The following is a 22,658-nucleotide window of genomic DNA, read 5'->3' as shown; positions in this document are numbered from 1 at the left end:
TTTGTTTCGGTGCGAGGACTAAGTGCCTCTTCTGTAAGTATTTACGCTTTATTTACGTTTGGATCTGTATATTAATTTGTCGTTTTGTGTACCCTGGCTGATGCCTGGACAGAGATTTAATACACAAAATAGTCTAGAAATTTGGGCTAAATTTCTGGGCGTGACAGTATCCCTCACGGCAACGTCAACGATAACGCGACAGTCAGCTACCGAGTGAAGCGAAGGCGGCAACGCCTCATTGTGCGAAGCTTGGTGAAGCGAAGGAAGACGAGGTGGAGGAGGTCCCTAGGCAGCGGCTGTGGAATCTGGCAACGGGGAAGAAGCCGGTGGAGGACACTGACGATAGCAATGGTCCTAGGTCCGTGCGTGGGTGCTGGAGACCCACGCGAAGCCCGAAGAAGGGGAGGGAGGGGGGCTAGGGGCAAGGGCGAGCTTGGTGTGCCAGCGGCAAGGCCTACCCTTTAATGAAGGTCGTTGGCCACCTCCTTTGCATAGATGCCGAGTGAGCTTGCGCTTGAACAAGCTCGCCGATCACCTCAACCTCTCTTACAGGCTCGCCCCCCCCCCCTCCCTCCCAGGTCCCAAGCTCCGCACATTGCCGTTGTTGTCGCCGCCGCCTCTTGCCCTCCTCCGGCGAAAGTAGTACGAAATCAAAATATTCACATTTCAAAAGCACGTGGATTGGGTGACGAAAATTTAGAGGCAGACAAATCAAGTGGCATGTCCTCGAATTTCTTTGGGCCGACGGTCTAACTGAGGGATGGACCACTTCCAAGCATGAAGCATGCGTTCATTGGATCATCCCGTATTCCCGTGTGCCAGTCGACCAAACGCGTCCCCGATGCTTCGTGCTTATCCTTTGGTTGAAGAACGAACAATGAAACATGCAGCGCAACGGTAAGCCACACACTCAATTCGCCGGCGGCCGAGCGGCCGTGCGGTCGCTGCCCACGCGCATTACGCCCTTTCTTCTACTACCTTCGACCCAACGGTACGTGACATATGTCCCGGTGTCCTCAAATACAAGGTATCGATCGACGTTTCACAACTCACGCGTACACCGTGTGTCCTCACCTCTTCAAGCCTGCAACTACCGCATCTACTTCCCACGTCATCATCCTCTTCAATATATAAACCCGTACCGTACTCCACTGCTTTCTTCCATTTTGAATTTCGAAACACACAAAATATCAGAGGACGCAGACAGCTTGACTTTGACAATCCCCAAATTTCCCCAAGCTGCAGCTGCGCATCGCAACCTCCGCTCTCTCCTAAACCCCCTCTCTCCAATGGCCGGCTACCCGCCAAATCCCGGCTCCGGCTACCCCTACGGCGGCGCCGGCGGCTACGGCGCCCCGCCACCGCCGTACGGCTCCTCCCCCGCCCCCTCCGCCCCGCCGTACGGCGCGAAGCCTCCCAAGGAAGGTAAGACCTCCTCCTCTTCCGCCCCTTACTACGGCGGCGGAGGCGGCTACGGCGCCCCGCCATCCACCCAGCCCTACGGCAGCGGAGGCGGCTACGGCGCCCCGCCCTCCAGCCAGCCGTACGGCGCGCCATACGGGGCCCCGCCGCCCTCGTCGGCGCCCTACGGGGCGCCCGGCGGGTACGGCAGCCCGTTCGCGTCACTGGTGCCGTCGGCGTTCCCGCCCGGGACGGATCCCAACGTGGTGGCGTGCTTCCAGGCGGCGGACCGCGACGGCAGCGGGATGATCGACGACAAGGAGCTGCAGTCCGCGCTGTCCGGGTACAGCCAGAGCTTCAGCCTCCGCACCGTCCACCTCCTCATGTACCTCTTCACCAACACCAACGTCCGCAAGATTGGTAAGTTCATCGTTTCATCCTCTCACCCGCGAATTGAATAGTTCTGGCCTTGGGGATGGTGTGCGTTAGTCTGATCGCGCCATGGTTGCTATCGTGCGCGTTGTCCTGGTCAGCGGCATACGTAATGGTGGTTGTGCTTTGGGCGATGTGTAGTCAAACGAGTGGCACGCGATTGGCACGTGGCTCTCCGCGGGATTATCAAGCTTCCCACGGTATTTGCGATGCCAGTATGCGACTTTTGGCTTGCGATGCGGAGATGGAGTCTTCCAGCCAGGGCTGTAGTCAGTGTTTGCATCATACGGCCAGGACTTGTCGTTTGGGAGGAAGACGGGGGAACGTGGTGGGGGCAACGATATAGTGGCAACTTGTTAACAGCTGGAGTTTACTTTTAGGTGTTGGGATGCGGGTTCTTTTAATTATGTTTCTTAAATTGCATCAATTTCTTTGTGGGATAGGATTCAATAGAATTGTGGAAAATCCTAGCTCATTTTGTTGTGGTCTACTTTGGTACAGCATAGACACATATACTGGTTTATTTGCACAATGAACTTGTAAGTTCTCCCGGCTTGTGATGTAGAAAGAATTTTGGGTTTACTCCAGTAAAAGGGCATGCTACTTTGGCAGTTTATACATGTTACCTTGTATACTAACTTTTGTTTGTCAGTTCTATTTACAATTTCAGATTACTGCTAAACTGAAAACTAGATATTTGCAACTTTAATCAATGCCATTTGTCCCATTCTTTTGGCATCTGTTTTCTGTGTAGAGAACTAGAGATTGAATCATGAGCTTTGACTTGCTTGAGCAGTGTATACTCTGAAACCAGTGCTATGTTTCAGGCTATCAGCTAGTGAGCTTGTATATGGAATTTTGGACTATTAGTTCTAACCTGTGAAATGCACCTGATTTAACAAATACCGGATTGCTAGATACTGTACTTTGAACTTAAGCATTTCTTATATTATTCGTTTTTATGTAAACCACATTGAATATGTGTCTTTGATCCTTTCAGGTCCCAAGGAATTTACCTCTGTGTTTTACAGTCTTCAGAATTGGAGGGTGAGATGCTACAGCTTCAGCTTTCCTTTTCTTCTGTGCGGTGGAACTAATGAAGTTACTGTTGAAACTGAATACGTGCATTTTCTGCTTGTACTGTGCAGTCCATTTTCGAGAGGTTTGATCGTGACCGAAGTGGTAAAATTGATGCAACAGAATTGCGTGATGCTCTTCTCAGTCTGGGATATTCAGTTTCTCCAACTGTGCTAGACTTGCTTGTGTCAAAGTTTGACAAGACTGGGGGCAAGAACAAAGCCATTGAATATGATAACTTCATTGAGTAAGATGACTCCAATTATGTTTTGCAGATTGCTTTCTTAGTAATTGTTCAAGCTATTAGCTTATCCAATCATCCAATCATTATCTAAAAAAAAATCCAAAACTTGGTTAGCATATGTTTATATGGTCAGCTAATAATAGGATTGGTTCAAATTCGTTTCAGCCTTATTTTTAACATTTTCTGTTTGGACATTTGTTGACACAAAAGTAGTCTTTGGGATCAAATGTCTGGTTAAAGATGATATTTCCTATCAAATATAATTGTTAAATTGTTTCTTGCACATTTTGAGGCAATAACTAAAAAGATAATGTATGCATCAACTAGTCTTTCTACTTCTGTTTTCTGATGCAAAACTTTGAATTGATCTAGTTGTTTTTTCATCGTTCTATTTTTCAGCCTTGGATTTTAAACCACTTAAGTGTAGAAATATAAAAGTCTTTTGTTGCTTTGGTCACGTGTCATGGCTTATTATAAGCCACAGCCAAGCAAGTCCTAACCTCAAAGTTAAATATTGGATATAGTTTAAAATCTTGATATCTTCTATCATTCCAATTCGGCCTATATAACAGTCCTAACACTATTTTGTTTGCCTTTGCAGATGCTGCCTCACAGTTAAGGTAATACACTAATGCCATCACAGGCGCTGTTTAAGTCCTAGCACAATGTTCTGTTTTCACTCTGTTAACATTCATTTGTAACAATTTTACAGGGTCTGACTGAGAAGTTCAAGGAAAAAGACACAGCCTTCTCGGGCTCTGCGACTTTTACTTACGAGGCTTTCATGCTGACTGTACTCCCTTTTCTCATTGCATAAAATGGCAGTGTGCTGCACAGTCGACCTTTCAGGAGACCATGCCCATTGTGTTGAAACGGTTCTGTAACGTGTGTTCATCGACTTGTTTTTAACTGAGTTTATTGTTTGGATTTGAAATGATACAAGTGCTTCCCTGATCGGGCATGTTACAAGTTACAACGCTCATGTATGTGAGGATATATAGCTCCGAAAATGATGTAATGACTCTTCCGATAGACATCACATATCGATCAGCCGACAAATTCAATGCATTTGTGAAATGACTCAGAGAGAGGACGAAGCCGAGTGAAATGAAAGTTTCGAAGTGCTTTGATATCGCTTGAATTATCAGTTGTAGCTGATGTGTAGTCTTTCAGTCCGGGTGATTTTGGGGTTAACTTGAATTGCAGTGCAGAATTCCATCGCAACAGGGCAACGGAAACAAAAATGAGTAGCGTCTTCCAGGTCTTGGTTGCATATCTCACATATTGGAGAGTTGGCAAATGTTCTTTTTGAATAGATTTTGCGTTGTTGGTAGCCTTTCCTTTGTGGATTTGGATCTGATGGACTGTTTGATGTAAATCCAAGGGTTCAAATTATATGTAGTACTATTCACACGCGGAGAAAACTATAGAGGTACTGTAACAATAATAGAATTGTAGACTGTAGTATCAGATCTCAACTATTTGCTGAAAGAAAATGGATGGTTGAAATTACTTGCAGCAAAGTTAGGACTGCACTTGATTTCAATTCATCTTTTCCGAGTAGCCACGCAAAGAATTGGTACTCTCTTGGGAAGAAGGTCCGACAAATAAAGTGCTAGTTAGGACAAGTCTATCTTGAGCTCATTTTTACCCGGCATATGTTGGTTTGGGGCATAGTGTAAAAAACCGGACCGGAGAGGGACCGAACAACCTCTCGGTTCACCGGTCCGATGGTCCGACCAGAAAACCGCCGGTTGAACCGCGGTTCAATAGATATATAAAAGTTGTATATTTCCTGTATAACAAAGTGGCAAATGACCGGATGGCTAGAGCCAAGTGCTTTCAACGCACAGACCCACATGTGAAGATGTGATCAAATAACTGCATTTTCTAAATTTGTAAAAAAAAAAAAGGTGGTGGTGTGCTGGAGCAGTCACTCGGTCTAGGAGTGAAGGCGACCTCCAGGGTAGCTCCGTATAGATTTCCCTAAACAGAATTCCTCCAAATTTGCTTTGACTCTGGTTTTGAATCCGGCCCATGGCCTTATCAAATTTGGTCGTTAACACCCACACACCACCTTGCCCCCGAAAACTTGGGTTACGACGCTAGCGCTACCTGGCCCGGCGAGAATCCATGGATGCAACAGTGTATTTGTGCCCGCCATTCTCCATGTCACTAAGCAGTGCGGTACTAAACGAAATGGAACGAAGAACATAGCTTAGGGTGTGTTTGGTTGAGCTGTGGCTTTTGGAAAAGCTACTGTGAGCTGTGGGCTGTGGAAAAGCAGCTGTGGGAAATCAGTTGTGGGAAAAGTAGAAACTCGTTTGGTTAGAGCAGTTGCAAAACTGTAGGTTGTAGAAGAAATACCTGTAATGCCCCTAAAGGCCTATGGGACTGTTTATATGCTAATTACTCGTAAAAACCTAATCCGTTCAATATTTCGTATTTAAAAGGCTAATTGGAAAGAAAAAAATTATAACTTTTTCATCCATCAAAGTTTTTCATCAAAATATATTAGTTTTTCATCTATCAAAGTGATATGGTCCACATAAGCAGAGTAAAAGATAAATGGTTCATACAATGATGCCATATCTCAAAATAACTATGCTCCTCATGCACTACTCAATGCATCAGCTATCCTAGTACAAATAGTATTCATGGTATCATCATTCTCTGCATCTTCACTCTCATCGTCCGTCGTCGGAGCACCTGTCAAGCCATCGTCGGGCGGGCTGCGGACGCCGTCGTCGGAGCCGGGGCGGCGTCGGGCGGCAAGGGCGGTCAATTAGAATTTAAAATGAAATGCGATGATGAGAATAATAGTATATGTACATTAACTGAATATAATGTTGTACACTGAAGATGTGCAAAATTCTTGTCCTGATAAACAAGATCATGTAATTGATTATTGTCTTGCTGAATGCAGATGAGTGTATCATTCTGTTGATCCATCTGCATCTGCATATCTAATTAAGCAGAAACTGTCTATTACCAGTGTACTGATACTAGTATGGTCAGTGAGGTCCCCATTTCTAACCTGTCAACCATTATGTACAGAACTTTTTTACAAGATTGCTTCTTTTGAAGGACACAACTACAGAATTATATTCCATTTTGCATTACTAGTAGATCATGAATAAATACATAATTACCCCACTTTTACATTTAAGAAGACAAACCAACTCCATTTGGGGAATGTGTTGGGTGCCCATTGGCTGACAGTATGGAAATTTTTCTGATGGGGACAACCAACCAAACCCCAAACCTTGCAAGAAAAAAAGATTATGATGCTAACAACTGACAGCAACCAAGGTGTCACCCTAAAGCATTAGCTGGGTTTTTGCTGCTGTGTTCAAGGTCCTAATCTGATTTCTTTTCTGCAACCAACGAACACAACAAACATGTACCTGGATGAGTGGTGCCGGCGTCGGGCTCCGGGCTGGGAGGAGCAAGTCGGCGCCGGTCGGGGAGGAGCGGAGCGGCGCCGGTGTCGGGCGGGGAGGAGCACGCTCGGCGCCGGCCGGGGACAAGCAGAGCGGCGCCGGCGTCGGACGGGGAGGAGAAGGGGCGGCGTCGGGCGGGGAGGAGAAGGGGCGGCGCCGGCGCCGAGCGGGGAGGGCGGCGGCCGGCGCACAAACCCTAGATGCCGCTCCACCCCTAGCGAACGCGAGAGGAGACGGGAAAGGGTTCTTGCCTTCTCGGACTCGAGATTCTTCACCGATTCAAACTCGAACCAACGAGATCATGCCAAATAAATTCAACACCAACCTGTGCTTTCCTTTCACAGCGACACGGATCGATCGAGCGCGCGTGCGAAAACCTAGTTTTGAAACGCACGACGAGGATCACCATCAATGGCGGAAGAAGATGACAAGAAGCAGAAGGGCCCCGATGTGACGGTGCCCTCGGGATACTTCTTCGTGCCGAAGCCGGAGCAGCTCATCCGCGACTACCTCAACCACTGGATCACCGGCCGGCCGATCGAGGAGCTCCGGGACATCGTCCGGGAAGCCGACGTCTACGGCTCCGACCCGGCGACGCTGACGGAGGCGCACAGGGCGTACGGCCACGACGGCAAGTCGTGGTACTTCCTCACCGTCGCCAAGTGGAAGGGCGGCAGGGGCGGCGCCGGCACCGCCGGCCGGCTCAACCGCTGCGTCGAGGGCGGCGGCACGTGGCACAACTCGCAGCGCCGCCGCGTCATCGAGGGCTACGGCGACCGCCAGGCGTTCGAGTACCGCGCCCCCGGGAACAAGAAGACGGACTGGCTCATGGAGGAGATCGCCAGCAACCTGCCGGCGGCGATCACCGACGAGGGCATCATGGTCATCTGCAAGGTCTACCTCTCGCCGAGGGCCAAGCAGGCGACGGCCGACGAGGAGGAACGCCAAGAAACCAACGTGGTTCCCGGGCCCAAGAGGCTCCGAGAGGCGGAAGCCACCGGCTACGACGCGCCGGCGCCGGAGACGCCACAGCCCGACGTCGGATGCTCGTACTCCGGCGGCGGCGAGACGTCTCAAGCGACCGCCTCGATGGACTACTGCTGCTCGACGACGACACACACGGCGGACGACACGGCCAATGCCGCCGCCTACTACTACGGCGACGTTGATGCCATCAAGCCAGATGCTTACGACGGCGGCGACTACGGCATCGGCATCAACGCAGACGGGGAGCTGGTTCTCTGCGGCAACGGCCACGGTGGCATCGGGACGCAGGGACAGATGCCATTGGCAATGCAGAACACCAACGGGGAGATGACCTTGTTCTCACCGATGAACGGCTATGGTGTTGGCTTCAATGAGGAGGTGAGACAAGAACCACAAGTAGGAGGTGAGGTGGAGATGAATGATTTCTTCAACGATTTGTTCGTCGACTTCGACGGCGCCGGTGATCCCAATCCCAATCCCAACGAGGGTGGAGACAGCCACGGCCACATACTATGTGAATGAATTGAATCGCTGGGGTAGAGTAGTCGATGATTATTCATTTATTTATTTTTTCTTTGAGACGATGGAAGAACTGAACATATATCTGATGATTCTTTGTCAATGTAGTTACTGATTTGTAGACAGATCTTAGGAGATTGTTCTGTTCTGTTCATGAATGATACTTCTAGTTCTTTATTTACTCTGTTTTATGAATTTAACTCCTGTTCAGGACCTTAAGGGTGCTAATATATATCTGTTTCAAATGGCATATATGGCATCAAAAGATTATTTCAGAGTGAATCCAAACCACCAACCGTCATAATGATAATATTCACTGATACAATGAAGTCTGAAGTTGAAAGCAGAGTGGTAAGGGTGCACACCAGTAACGTGTGATGTAGTAACAATTACATGACAGGAGTTTGGCAAAATTTGAACAAAATCAGTGGTTGGTTAGTGTATTCCAAAACAACTGAACTGAGCTGGGCAGCTGGATGCTGTATTGCACCCTGGATTCTACTTTCCCTTGTTAGTGATTACTCTTCAGCTATATGTCATCAGGGCCATTGGCAAGTGGCCTGTATCCATTTGGAGTTGCAGAGGTTTCACCTGAACCAACTGGTATACACTTCAAGATGACACCAACAATCAGACTGATGGAGCCAAGGCCGACGCTGAGCAGCCAATGTTGCCAGTTGAGCGGAACAGTACTGGCGAAAGTGCCAAGAAACTCTATGATCACCACTTGAAATGCTACGGTTGCTGCTATGACTGCAATGAAGATCCAATTGCTGATGATGCCACGGAAAACATTGATCTTCTGCATTTCTCTGCTGTTTATTTCATTGAATACCTGGTACAACATTTGCCAGAACATCATCATTAGAACAAGAAATTCCCTTTGCCAAATCATGATTTTTTTTTTTTAAAAAAAGATAACTCTATCAGTTCAGGATTCTTAAGCATGATATTGGAAATATAAGCTGTGACCAACCAAACACATATTGTGGCAGACTTCGGACAGACCTCAGTTTCACCATAGGTCTTAAGGCCAAAAAAGAAACATCATTTTATGTGAGTGGTTTGTGGAAATACTAGCACGGTTACAGTGTTCCATAATGCACTAACCTGACAAAACACGAAGGAGTTGAATATCAGTGTATTTATGATGGATTTGGAATCTGCACCCTTGATGTTCAGAAGCCTTTCCCCACCAAACATGAGAGCTCCAAGTACAAATAGCTGATATAAACTTTGCCCCATGATATTTCTCCACATGACCTTGGTAATGAAACTTTCCCCTTTTCGGACAGGTGGCCTCTTCATCATTTCATCATTTGGAGGCTCTGTTGCTAGTGCTAAAGCTCCCAATGTATCCATGATCATATTAACCCACAACAGCTGCACAGCAGTGAGAGGAGCGCTCCCTGTGACGGAAGAGCAAAACATTAGTACTGTCTTGGAGATCATGGAGAACCACTTAATGGAAATACATAGCATCAGATGAATACTATAATGTTGCCCTCACCTATGATGCATGCTGAGACAAAATTGATGACTAAAGCAACAATATTGACAGTCAACTGAAACTGCACAAACTTTTGGATGTTAATATAAACTGCACGACCCCATCTTGCAACATTTATTATAGTTGTGAAATTATCGTCAAGTACTATGACATCTGCACTCTCCTTGGCAACCTGCACAAATACAAGACAAAATTACTCCATTTCAGAAGATGAAAAATGGATTATCAGGATCAACTTATTTCAGTAAGAGTGAATACTGACATATTCGTCCTAAATATCTGACTTTTTTAATGTCTATTGATGCTACGTTCATAAGTTTTGAACTGCATAGGAAACAGTACCTCTGTTCCTGCAATGCCCATAGCAAGCCCAATATCTGCTTCGTGTAATGCAGGAGCATCATTTGTACCATCACCTGTCACAGAAACCACCTCATCAAACATACCTCGCAAGTTTGTCACGAGTGTATGCTTATCCAATGGTAAAGAACGGGCCATGACCTGCAAAATATTTCCAGATATAAAGTTTGGTCAAGATTTTAGTAAACGCATAGACTGAGGAAAACATTATGAACCTGAATATTTGGTATCAGGTCCCTCATCTCTTCTGGGCTCTTGCTATGGAATTCTGGTCCTTCTATTGCTACACCATCTTCAGTCAATATTCCACACTCTTTAGCTATAGCTTTAGCTGTATTTATATTATCACCAGTTACCATTCTTACTGTGATACCAGCAGACATACAGGTCTTAACAGCATCCTTAACTCCAGGGCGCACAGGATCCTTGATACCGAAAATGGCTATTAGAGTAAAACCACTTGTTGGACTATCTGCATTGTCATCAATATCATCATCCACTTCCTTATATGCCAGGCACAACGTCCTTAAAGCGTCTGAAGCAAATGAGTTGATAGTATCTAAGATGTTCTTTCTCTGAGCTTCCGATAAGGGAATAGCATTTCCATCGCCATCAACCATCATGTCGCACATCTGCAAAATAATTTCTGATGCACCTTTGCAAAACCATCTGGACGTGCCATTGGGTAATGAAATCAGCACTGCCATCTTCTTCTTGACTGAATTGAAAGGCTCAACCTTAACCTTGGTGCAGGCCCTATACTCAGCATCATGATCTCCTTTCAAGCCCAAGCCAAATTCTAATATTGCTCTTTCTGTTGGAGTTCCTAAGACAGTTTGCTTGCCATCCTTTTCCTTGACCACCTCAGCGCTAGTATTCTCAAAAATTCCCTGCAAAAGCAGACTCAATGTGCTAGAAGAAACCACAGAATTAAGTTCTCCTGAAATGGTGTTACTGGTAACTGACTTTGAAACCTCAGATATCCATATTTTGTCAACAACCATATGGTTAGTAGTCAAAGTTCCTGTTTTGTCCGTGCAGATGGTACCAGCAGATCCCATTGTTTCACACGCTGAAAGATGTCTAACAAGTGCTTTATCATTCATTAACTTTTTCATTGCAAATGCAAGACTCAAAGTAACAGCCAAGGGCAATCCTTCAGGTACAGCAACAACTATAATGGTTACTGCTGTTGCAAAGTAGTTTACTATAGTCAATGCATCAGTAGAATACCATTTGAGCAAACCAACCGTCATGCCTTTGTCAATGAGAAATCTAACCAGCAGAACTAAAAATGTTAATATGGCAAATACCAGTCCAATCTTTCCTATAATGGTCGCAACTCCATTTAGCTTAACCTGCAGTGGTGTCTCATCCTCTCCTCCCTCACTCAATGTGCTCATCAATTTTCCCCATTCAGTGCGCATACCGACAGCAGTTACTATCATCTTAGCAGATCCATCTTGCACTTTAGTTCCTGCCAAGATGAATGGTTTGTCTTGAGAAACATACACTGGGTCACTCTCACCAGATAAGCTGGACTCATCAATCAAAAGGGAGTACCCATGTATATACAGTCCATCAGCAGGTACTTGATCTCCAATTGACAGATGAACTATATCACCAACTACCAAGTCATATATAGAGATCTTTTGTCGACGCCCATCTCTGGTTACATGGATAAATATCTTTTTCTTTTCATTGTCTAGCTCCTTAAACTGAAGTGACTGCTTATAATCACTAACAGCAGTAACCATAACAACTAAGAAAATGCTGAGTATTATACCCAAGCCATCATACATGCCCTTTGGCCAACCTTCTGTTGCCAAACCAACTGCAACAGATAGCAATGCACATACCATAAGAATTATAAGGGTCATGTCCTGCAATGCATCCCAAACAAACATCCAGAAACTTCTTGAAGGCTTTTCTGCATAACGGTTGACGCCATATATGTTTTGTCTTGTATCTAACTCACTAGCATATATGCCATGATCAAATGATGAACGAACTTTTATAGATATCCCATCTACCCCACCATGCATCTTTAAAGCTTTTGAATCATGCTTGCTTGTGATCAATGCTAGCTCATCTGGATTGATGGCATATCCAGCTTTAATAATATCCCCTGTTAGTTTGTATTCTTTCTTTTTGGCACCTTTTGTTTAAAACATTAAGATTAAATCAAGTTACAGAGAGTTGATAATGCAACAACATGAACAATAACGTAAAAAAGGTATCCCATACCATCACTAAAAATGAGTGCAGCCTGTTGCACATAGAGGGCAACCCGAATCTTTTCCTGGGACAACAAACACAAAAAATGGAAACGCTTTTACTGGTTATATATATGTTATAATTATTTTCCTGTAGCTGTGTGATAAAATCACATACTGTATAATGTGGAAACTGGTAGAGATTTTTTTTCCTTTTTGAGAAAGAGAGCCAGCCTTCTCTTGTTTCCATTAACAGAAACAAAATTACAAAAAGGTAACTGATAAGGAATAGCAATACTGTTGTTTAGTCCATGAAAATGAATTTAATTAATCCAACACTTCGGATGGCAACAATATAAATAACTTCAGTCGTGCACAATATTCAAAATATAGTAGTGCAAGATCTCCACATTTGATTGTTCTTACAAGAAATATGGTTTTATGCTTGTGTTGCAAACATGATAGTCGGCTACTTTATTGCAGTTTCTTTTTCTCCTATTACATGTGAAGTCACATTGCCACTATACCTGCATCATACTGGGTCATTTTATTTTAATATATAAATACCATCACTACTTTTCTGGAGTTAGATGGTTCATATGAATAAACCGTAAAATAGGGGGACTTTTGTGAATTTGTGTGATAAAAATAATACTCCCTCTGTCCCATTTTAAGTGCAACCATGCTTTTCCGTGCTCAACTTTGATCGTCCGTCTTATTTGAAAAAATTTTAAAAAAAAATTTAAAAACATAAGTCACGCATAAAATACTATTCATGTTTTATCATCTCATAACAACAAAAATACTAATTATAAAAAATTTCAAATAAAACGGACGATCAAAGTTGGGCACAGAAACTAATGGTTACACTCAAAATGGGACCGAGGGAGTATCTGATAGGGTGGCTCAGAAGTCAGAAATAGGAATCTGCCCACCCTATCCACCAAACCTAGAGCACATAGCGTATACAACACTAAAATATACAGCACATAGTAATGTAGAATTAATCCCTGAATTAAGAGTATCAACTCTGAAGACATAGGCCCTCCGGAATCTTGCTATTTAAGAGTATTAAACGTAGATTACTGACAAAACCCATTCCATAACCCCTAGGCTATTTTGCGAGACGAATCTAACGAGGTATATTAATCCATGATTTGCTATAGTGATGCTACAGTAATCAGTCGCTAATTATGGATTAATATACATCATTAGATTCGTCTCGCAAAATAGCCTAGGGGTTATGGAATCGGTTTTGTCGGTAATCTACGTTTAATAGTTCTAAATAGCAAGATTCTGGAGGGCTATTTAATAGCCCAGAGGATCCAAACAAGGCCATAATTGGATTCTCCCAGCCAAACAAACATAGAGTTCTTTATTCTTTTCCCATGAAGACAAGAAAAGTTGAAATCAATAGTACTCCAAATTAGGGACTTTAAACAATGATCTCATATTTGCAAAGACTGACAGGTGGAGATAACTATACATACTCCTACATAACAGAATCGATGTGATAGGGTGATATATTTGTCCTTTTCTAACACCATTTATTTCGTACTTTTTTGTAAGGTTGCTTCGCGGAAGTTTCCTTGAAAGTAATTGGTCTTTTATACATGTCAACATGATACGGACCTACTGTGCGTCTGTGCCCAGTACGATGGAGCAATAGCATAAATAACCTGATTTTTTGTCTTAATTGTTTGGCACCGATGAGCAAATGAACGGGACGAAACATGTAGAGCGATCTAAACAAGAGGAGAACTGTATTATGTGTCACGATCTGATGGCAAAAGACAGGACATACAACGGTTACTGAATACTGAACAATGAACACACAAACCAAAAGCAGTTCTTTTTTGTTAGCTAAATGTTGTTCTTGCTAGGCAAATCGACCCACGAGCACGATGAGATGCGGTAGAAAGAGAGAGGGGATCAAACAGAAAAACCGTGATATCTTGAAATGGAGAACGATGTGAGGGGAATGGATTAGAGCGGCTAGTTCGTGGTTAGTTAGTACCTGGGTGGAGCGGACCTTGGCCTTGTCCAAGGAGCGGCGCTCGAGGTCGGGCACCCAGCGGAAGCGGCGGCGGCGATTCTTGACGATGGTGCCGACGGCTTGCCGCCATCGCCGCTGCGCCTCCTCGGACGGGTTCTTGGCCGGCACATCGAAGTTCTCCTGCAGGTACCTGTCCAGCTTCTCCATCTCCGGCCGCGGCCGGTGAGCACGCACACGCAGCGCAGTCTACCACTCCACTTTCCACTACTACTCTGCTCTGCCCGGCCGGAGAGGAAGGGGAGAGAGGGAAAGGAGTTATTTGTTTCTCCAAAGCTTACAACTTGTTGGTCTAATAAAAGAAGACAACTGCATATGCCCTGTATGTTTGGGATAAAGAATATGGAAAATGGCAGGCGATCGGATCGCCATTTTCTAATTGAATCTTTCTTTCCTGTGTGAATTGTACTGAATTAGATTCAAATTCGTTTGTTTTTGACGAGAGATTGATATTGACCAGGCGATTCCATTAAAAAAAAAAAGATATTGACTAGGCGATGGCTAGGACTTTCCGTTAACTCGAATTTATGGATGGATGGATCCGACGAATCCGGTGGACTCTGACGGCTAAGGGCACACAACTGATTTTGCTTGCCTTGCTGTTTCCGTCCTCTGATGGAAGAGCACAGTAACTCGGCGCTTTGCTGTGTTCGCCCGATGATGAATGAATGTTTAGGTACTGAGCGATAATGCTGAGAAAGCACCATATATATCGCCGCAGGAGTAGTTGCAAAGTGAAGCGACATGGATGACATTTGACGGGTACCACTCACACTGTCACAATGCTTTAAGCTACTGTTGGTTAGCTTGGTGTTCGTCAGTAAGCCTCGTCTTTGGAATGACAGAAAAGATTGGGACCTAAACAAGCTGAATCAAATTTTTGATCAGGAAATGGCACAAATTATAACATAGGTATAGATTATCCCACAAGATAATGAAGACAGACTTTGCTGGACTCCAACAACCACAGGAATTTGCACTTCCAAAAGTGACTACAAACAGGTTTCTAGCAATTCTCACTTAAATTCTTCCAACTTTAACTTTGTACATCGCAATATCCTTCTAAAAACTTGGTCTACAAAATGCATTCCTCCTAAGGTCAAAACTTTCATTTGGAGACTTATAAGGCTCTTCACAGTACTCCTAGCTGGAGGGTTACCTCGTTTGACAGCTAGTCCAAAATCTGACGTGGATGAAAAAAGGCGGCGGGACCCATATCTTTGCTAAGGATTGCATCCCCTAGCTAGGGTGCGGTTTCCTCATGCCAAAAGGAAAACTGTGAGTGGTCCCCTCACATGCTTGTATGCATGGGAGGGAGAGATGGAAGTGAAAAGAGGGATGGGTGGGGCCACTAATATGGGTGGGACCCACTAACATAGATACTGTCTAAGACACATGCATTGTGAGGTGTGGTTCTCTAACCGGTTTCTAGTCTAGCTGGAGGTCTTGGGCTCCTCAAGTGCGCTACCGCACTGCTACTGCCCTAAGACATGCTCTTCCAACTGCTGCTAACCTTCACTCTAAAGTTTCAAACATTTCAGATTCTTGCTCTCGCTGCAACAGCCCAGAAACTGATACTCATCTCTTTTTCCACTGCACCTTTGCTAGACTCACTTGGAAAATTTCTAAGCTCTGTTTCAATCATTCTACATTCTATCATTGACTCTAGGCATAATGTTTCTGAAATCATTGCCTATCTCCTTGCTTCTAATAGTTTTGATAATAACTTTCAAATTATCTCTATTCTTCTTTGGTATATTTGGAAAGCTAGAAATGATCACTTCTTCAGAAAAAAGATTAGGAACCTTTACAAATTTGTAATGCCTCCAATGCCATGTCTAAGAACTACATTACTGCTTTATCAAATGATGATGATAATAATGACACTCCTATCATAAATGAAAATCCTACTGTTTGGCTAAATTTTTTACCAGGAAACAGATGCTTATTTGATGCTTCTTGGAAGGACAATCTAACAGGTTTTGGCCTCTTTCTTCATAATCCAATTAATCATCAAGCTATCTTTGTGCAGGGGAAATCAAGTCTCTACAAATCACCAATGCAAGCAGAACTTGCAGCCTTCAAACTTGCTCTCTTCATCTGTGATTTCCTTAAAATTGCAAATCCTCTTTTTCTTTCAGACAATCAAGAGCTAACACTGTTACTTCAAAATACTGATTACATCAATCAGAATTGCCACTGGAGCCTTTGCCTCTTCTTGCACTTTTAAAAAATTTTGCAGGTGATGGCCCCTCCAACATCAAATGGATTCCCAGAGACATAAACAAAATGACAGACTACCTATCTAAAAAAGCTAGAACATCTTCTGAATCTAAAGTGCTAAATTGTCAAAATATTAGTCATACTTGTAATAACAATACTTGTACTACAAAGCAACTCTTACAAGCTGCTCTTTGGAAAGACAATCATGTATCTCCAGTGCACGTTTTGTGCTTTTAATGTTTAATATATTGAATGTTCAAAAAAAAAAAGTGTTGGTTAAGCACAGCACAAAGTCACTATTTTTCTCTCTCTTATACTTACTTTTGCTGTCCGCAGAAGTCACTCTTCATTTCGCCGTTAAACTTGTGAAGGAGAAGAACCGAGGCGAAATTGTGAACGTGATTTCCCACGATATTTTGGGGGTAAAGTGAAACTAAAATGTTTTCATAGCCGACGACATTTTGAGGCAAATGTTTTCATAGCTGGGTCGTTGACGTACCAGGCCCTTTTCAGTTTTCATGGACTCTTAACGGATTGGGCCTTGCAGGATTGGCCCATTTAATTTATGGGCCTTCCACTGTATTTGGTTCGCGGACCGACCGACAGCTCGCTAATGATTCCGGCGTGATGTTGCTGCGCCGCCTGGCCGCGTCCGCCCTCCGCCGCGGCGGCGCCAACGACGGCGGCGTCCTGGCCGCCGTCCGCGCCGAGATCGCGCATGAGCTCTCCTCCTCCACCCCCTCCTCTCCCCCGTCGCTCCAATCCCAGGTACCCACCACCGCATCCTCCCGCCCCCAATCCAGCGCCACTCACTTCCCCCTGGTTCTCGCAGGACATTCCCGACTTCGCCACCGTGTCGGACCCGCCGCGCGGGCAGGAAGTGCTCCTGCGCCGCCGGGATGCTTCCGAGGAGGTCCTCGTGTCGGCGGTGCTCGAGCCGCTGCGGTTCGAAGGGGAGGAGCCCCTGCCCAGGGACGCGCTCATGAAGGTGTTCGTCAGTAAGCCTGATTTGAAGCCGGTGATGCGGTTCGACTGCCGCGCGTTTGCAGATGAAGGTGATGGCAGCTCTGCTGACTATGATGTTACTGCTGCTTGTTATCACCCGTTTGCTGGCGACGCTGGGGAAGACAAGTATGAAGGGCCTGAGTTCAGGTGATGTTTCTTCATTCATGTGATTTTAGGGGCTGTTTGGTTCTTAACTAACATTGCCAAGGCTAAGGAGGTGTGGCAGCCTAAAGTGCGGTGTGGCAAGTTGAAGCAATGAATCAAACACAATGTTTGTGGATATTGTGATGCGCGCAGTGGGCTCATAAACTTGGAGTTCCTCCAAGAAATCTGGAAGAACAAGCACTTTCATGGCATTTTGGTGGAGCTCTGTAATTCTAGTGACCGGTAGAAAAAAAATTAGCACATGATCAATTTCAGGAGAGCCTATGCCTTCCAGGAAATTCAGTACCACCTATCTTTTCTTCCTACAAAAGTAGAGGAACATGCGTATATTTTTTTGTGGTTTACTGTTCTAACGCGCTGATTGTTGATTACATTGTCTTACAACATAGTATCTTGGTAGACTAAAAATCTATTACTATGTATTATTTTCCTACAATCTTGTCATGACAGTGAACCAAGTATCTGTCCTTGTTATTAACTCCATGTTAAGCCGCAGGGTCTTCATTTGCTAGAATATCTAGTTATACCCTATTGTCAAAATTCAATGTAGAATTTTTCTTACGTTCTATCTTGATGGATGGTTTTTAAAAGGAACTTTGGTAAACTTGGTGGAGAGGTCTCACGAATTCCTGTTCTCCATTACTCTTGCTTGCACCTGCAATTCTCAGTTAATTTTTTTATAGAGTAAATTTATACGACGTCTTCTGTTAGAGATTTTTTTTATATTGGCTTGCCACGCCATGTCCTAATATGTTCAACATGAATGTGGCTGGATTCACATGAATTTGTTCAAACATATTGATTACTTGGCCATACTGTGAGTATGCTCATGCTAAAATTTGGAACCTTCACATGTTCGCCTCCATTTATTAATTTAAAGTGCAAAATGAACAAGAAAAGCTTGTTGGTTGAAAGTGTTTTGTAGCATAAGGGCGATGCTGATCTTTTTGGAGGTACAAGTGTAGTAAGAACCAACTAAGCAGCATATAACTATAAAAGTCTGAAAATCGATCCTTGGTTTCGGATTAAAATAGATATTCTAAAATAAACAAGGAGGAATATTGGACCTTTTTATTCTATTTAATCAATTCCTCATCTCAATTTTTTTTTGGATTTTATTGTTTTGACTGGATTTAAGCGAGTCAGTACAAATTTATAGAATCAGTGGGCTGTAAGCATCTCATCAGCCACTTGGTACATGCTACATGTGTTAACTTGGGACTAGACTATGCTTAGATGGCTCATCACTACATTTGTATTTTTTTTGTTATCAAAATGACCTCAGGACATGTCATCTCAAATAGATTAGCATCGTGATGTGATTGTTTAGGGACTCAATGGTCTATAATTTCTAGGTAATGAGGCTTGGTGGTAGGATTTCATTGTCACCAGCAGTTAAAGTAACCTTAGCCATTACTTGTATCCTTACTATCTGGTTCAATGGCAAATATGTTTTATGTTTGTTGAGCTATAATGTTTCTATAGTTCTTTTTACTGCTCATTCATGAAATGGTACTTATGAAATTGAAAGTTGACTGTATCACATTGCTCCACTGAAGGGGCCTATTTCTGTTCCCTTAAACATCAAATAGCCTTTGTTTCCCTTTTTTTTTTGGCAACATAAGAGGTTAGAGGGATCTCTATTCCTGTTGTTTCGATTAAGATCATTACAAGGTTGGTTTCCTTGTACCTATTTGCAATCAATGACAGTGTTCCCCATTGTTTTTGCAGAGATTTGGATCCTCGGTTACAGGTTGCATTGAAAGGATATCTGGTGGCAAGAGGCGTTAATTCCAAACTGGCAAGCTCACTTCACCACCATTTGGTTGAGAAGGAGCGGTGGCAATATATGAACTGGCTGAAAACTTTGGAAGACATGTTCAGCAGTCATTGACAAAAATATTTCCAGCACTGAAGACCATTGAAATGTTCCCCGTCAAATACGCACACTTTTTGTTGTGGAAATGCATAGATCAGCTAGCTTTGTGGAATGCAGTTGTCGTGCTTAATTTAGTTCCGTGGAATTGACCACGAAATCACCATAGTTTGGTCGAATCTGATTGTTTTAAATTTCCAGCTATGGTTGGAACTTAGAACCTTCCGGCCTGTTTGGTTGGAGGGAGTTGGTGATGGGGAATGGGAGCTTATGATATCTGAGAGTTTAAGTCTGTAGTTTGGGGAATGAGAGCTTATGATATCTGAGAATTTAAGTCTGTAGTTTGGTTGGAAGACTTGGGAATTTGAGGGGGTTTGGGATGGGGAATTAAAAGGTCGAATTCCCACCAATCTCTTACCTGGGGGAGACCTGTTAATTCGTGAGACTTGAAGGGAATTGGATGTGAAACCAAACAAGGAATGAGGACTAAAAATGTAACTCCCATGACCAATCCCACCATTAACTCACTCTTAAAACTCCCATTCCTCTTCCGTTCTCTTGCCAAACAGGCCCTTCGTGAACCAGCAACCATCCAAATATCGATGGTTGATCAAGTGTGAACACGGTTTGTTTCGGTTGAAAAACAAAAATGACAAATAATTTATTTTTACTGTGCTCCATGGAAGCATGGAAGATGGAACATGACGTAAAATCACAGCTGCACAACTGGTTGCTGCTAACGACGAATCATCGAGGATTAGCCGATTAGGACGGTGAAGCGTGTCTGCTTCGGCTAGCGATAAGAACGTCCTCTAAAAAAAAAAAGAAAAAGCGATAAGAACGTCCCCACCATGACACCGGAAAAAGCGCCAGATAACATCGCCTAGTCTCGTCTCCGACTCCGACCGCGACAAGAATAGGCGGCGACCACCGATTCCGCTCGCAACCCGGCTCCAGCCCACCGACTCGGTTTCCTCCTCGGTGGTTCTCCTCTCCGCTCCTCTATAAATGCAGCCCGATCCTCGCTGCTTTTTCTTCGTTGAGGATGGTCCCATGGCTTCCTTCCTCTTCTCGCGCGGTCATTCTTCCCCTTTTCCCCTCCGCCGCGGGTGGGCTGGTAAGTCGGTAGGTAAGGGATCAATCGGTTTCGATCTCACCTCGTTCGCTGCCGTTTGTTGATTGATGATCAGGTGCACCAACTAGCCGGATAGATTGCCCGCTTGCTCGTCCTTTTCTGGTGCTTGATCCGTTCGGTTTGGGGGGGGTCTAGTTTCGGCGATTTGCTTCTGCTGTTGTGTTAGTTTTCTGAACACAGTATCTCTTTCGATTGGTTTATGGCTAATTGTGGTTTGCTGTGTTGGGTATAATATGCGCGATCGGTTGGTTTGTGTCAATTCATGTTTGGTGCGATGGATTTGTCATGGATATTTTGGGCTTGATCAAAGGCTAGATGAACTGAAGTTTTCGCTCTGAATTGGTCATGGTTAGGATTGCTCACTTGCCTCAGATTATTTTTCGGTTCCTTTCAAGTTCGTGATGCTTGGTTTTGTTTGAGACCGTTCGTCTGCTTGCAGCTATGCAGTTTTTCCTTCGGATCTAGTAATTTTTATGATAAGGTCAAGTCATATCAGAAAATTTAAGGTCTGTTCAGAGCTTTCAAATCACCGGCTTTAACTTGTTCAATTTCGGCAAGACATACTCTTCAGATTATCTTGAATATGGTTGGGTGTCATCTTAACCGGACCATGTATTGCTTTTTGGCTTTGATAAAAATCGTCACTATGTGCTCGAGTTTGAGGTAAACTAGGGCGTTGGAATGATTCTTCTGTGTCAGTTCTTAGTTAAAGTTTAACATCAGGATTTCTCGCGAGGATTTAAGGAGCTCTTTTTGACTGCCTTCCCTGTGGATTAATTTATCCTAGTACAGGAACTACAGATTACTTGCTGCTTGACCTGCTCAGTTTGAGGTACAGATCTCGTGATTTCCCTGTTTACTGGTGTTAGTTTTAGGAATCTTGATGCTTTGGTTTAGGGCTATGGTTAATTGCAATTTATTGAAATTTCAATATGTCAATATTGTGCAGTTGGTTTGCTTCCATTACAAGCAACTGTCCAAGAACATTTTATTTGTAATACGAACATTTATAAACCAGAGAAATTGAAGCTTGTTGTATGGGATTGGTCATTGTTAGGAATAGTCTTTGGTGTATAAGATGTTTTCTCCATTCCATTCAAGACTGCTGCTACGCTTTTGGGTCAAAATAACAAGTGAGATTGATATTATTTGGAGGCCATTTGTCTGCTTGGAAAACTCTGGTTATTTAAGTCCATCCTGCTGCGCTTTTATGGTTGTCTTGTCAGAACATAGACATGGCCATAGTTCTCCGAGAATTTGATGTTAACTTGTTTACTTCCGGAAAAGCTATATCAGTCAGTTATTAACTTGCTGTGAGGGTGGTTATGTAGTAACTAAGAAGACACATCCTAAAGTTTCTGTGGTAGATGATTCATTTGGCAGTTACTTCTTTCGAACAATATTACAAGGTTGTGAAGGTGATTCTGAAATCTTTTGACTACTTTGGGTGAAATTAATTTGAAGATTTATTTCAAGAACATTTATGGACCTCAACATTATAAAGCCATTGGTTGAAGTTTCTTCTGAGTAGAAACAATTGCTTTATGAACCATGGAGGAGTTCTCAGTAGCAGTATTTGATTTCTACTTGGTCCAGTTTGCATCTCCAATAGTATCCTTTACATATGGGCTTGTACTGTTCCATAACTAGCTAGGCTATGGGTTCATTTCAACATATGATTGGCCCTCTTGTATGTTGGTTTGGTGTCATCTTGTAATTTGTGTGTTCATTAAGCTTCCCTCTGATGTTGGAAATTGTAATTATCAAATGATATAGACGTCCATATACTGATTTAGTCTGTATAATAGTTGTAACATGGTAATTTGTTTTGATAATCCTGAGTTGTAACATGGTAATTTTGTCCATATACTGATTTAGTCTGTATAGAATGAAACTCTATGGCTCTTGTGGCATTGTTCTCTCTTGCTTTCATTTTGTGAGTGTTGAATGTAGCATTGTAGCACTTCATTCAGGAACTAGGATATTTCCAGGAATATTTTGGATCGTCTTGC

General features: G+C 43.7%; 3 protein-coding genes across 8 annotated transcripts; 2 read left to right on the top strand and 1 right to left on the bottom strand.

Moving 5' to 3' along the window:
• Window positions 1-998: 998 nt before the first annotated feature.
• LOC127758035 (calcium-binding protein CBP) lies at window positions 999-4,222 on the top strand. The gene is made up of 5 exons (XM_052283650.1): window positions 999-1,821; window positions 2,834-2,880; window positions 2,982-3,157; window positions 3,756-3,774; window positions 3,867-4,222. The coding sequence occupies exons 1-5, from the start codon at window positions 1,290-1,292 to the stop codon at window positions 3,969-3,971; spliced, it is 879 nt and encodes a 292-aa protein (XP_052139610.1). The 5' UTR covers window positions 999-1,289; the 3' UTR covers window positions 3,972-4,222.
• A 4,144-nt stretch (window positions 4,223-8,366) lies between these two features.
• Window positions 8,367-14,512, bottom strand: LOC127757427 (probable calcium-transporting ATPase 9, plasma membrane-type). The gene is made up of 7 exons (XM_052282931.1): window positions 14,207-14,512; window positions 12,221-12,275; window positions 10,189-12,131; window positions 9,956-10,114; window positions 9,614-9,785; window positions 9,214-9,512; window positions 8,367-8,938 (listed from the first exon to the last, which is right to left on the bottom strand). Exons 1-7 carry the CDS (start codon window positions 14,390-14,392, stop codon window positions 8,633-8,635), a joined length of 3,120 nt encoding a protein of 1,039 aa, XP_052138891.1. The 5' UTR covers window positions 14,393-14,512; the 3' UTR covers window positions 8,367-8,632.
• Window positions 14,513-17,092: 2,580 nt separating this feature from the next.
• LOC127756208 (mitochondrial acidic protein MAM33-like) lies at window positions 17,093-22,559 on the top strand. 6 transcript variants are annotated; one of them, XR_008013202.1, is made up of 6 exons: window positions 17,093-17,233; window positions 17,298-17,617; window positions 19,367-20,994; window positions 21,086-21,152; window positions 21,370-21,478; window positions 21,596-22,559. XR_008013202.1 is itself a non-coding variant. In XM_052281603.1 (3 exons), the coding sequence occupies exons 1-3, from the start codon at window positions 17,093-17,095 to the stop codon at window positions 19,527-19,529; spliced, it is 624 nt and encodes a 207-aa protein (XP_052137563.1). In that variant the 3' UTR covers window positions 19,530-22,559. The 6 variants fall into 6 exon arrangements, 1 of the variants encoding a protein (XP_052137563.1); XR_008013203.1 differs by lacking the exon at window positions 21,086-21,152 and having other exon boundaries at window positions 19,367-20,807; XR_008013200.1 differs by having other exon boundaries at window positions 21,086-21,478.
• The last annotated feature ends 99 nt before the right edge of the window (window positions 22,560-22,658 follow it).

Source organism: Oryza glaberrima, chromosome 12 (assembly GCF_000147395.1).
Source record: "Oryza glaberrima chromosome 12, OglaRS2, whole genome shotgun sequence".
In the NCBI taxonomy this organism is placed as follows: Eukaryota; Viridiplantae; Streptophyta; class Magnoliopsida; order Poales; family Poaceae; genus Oryza; species Oryza glaberrima.
This window is presented reverse-complemented; position numbering and strand designations above follow the sequence as displayed.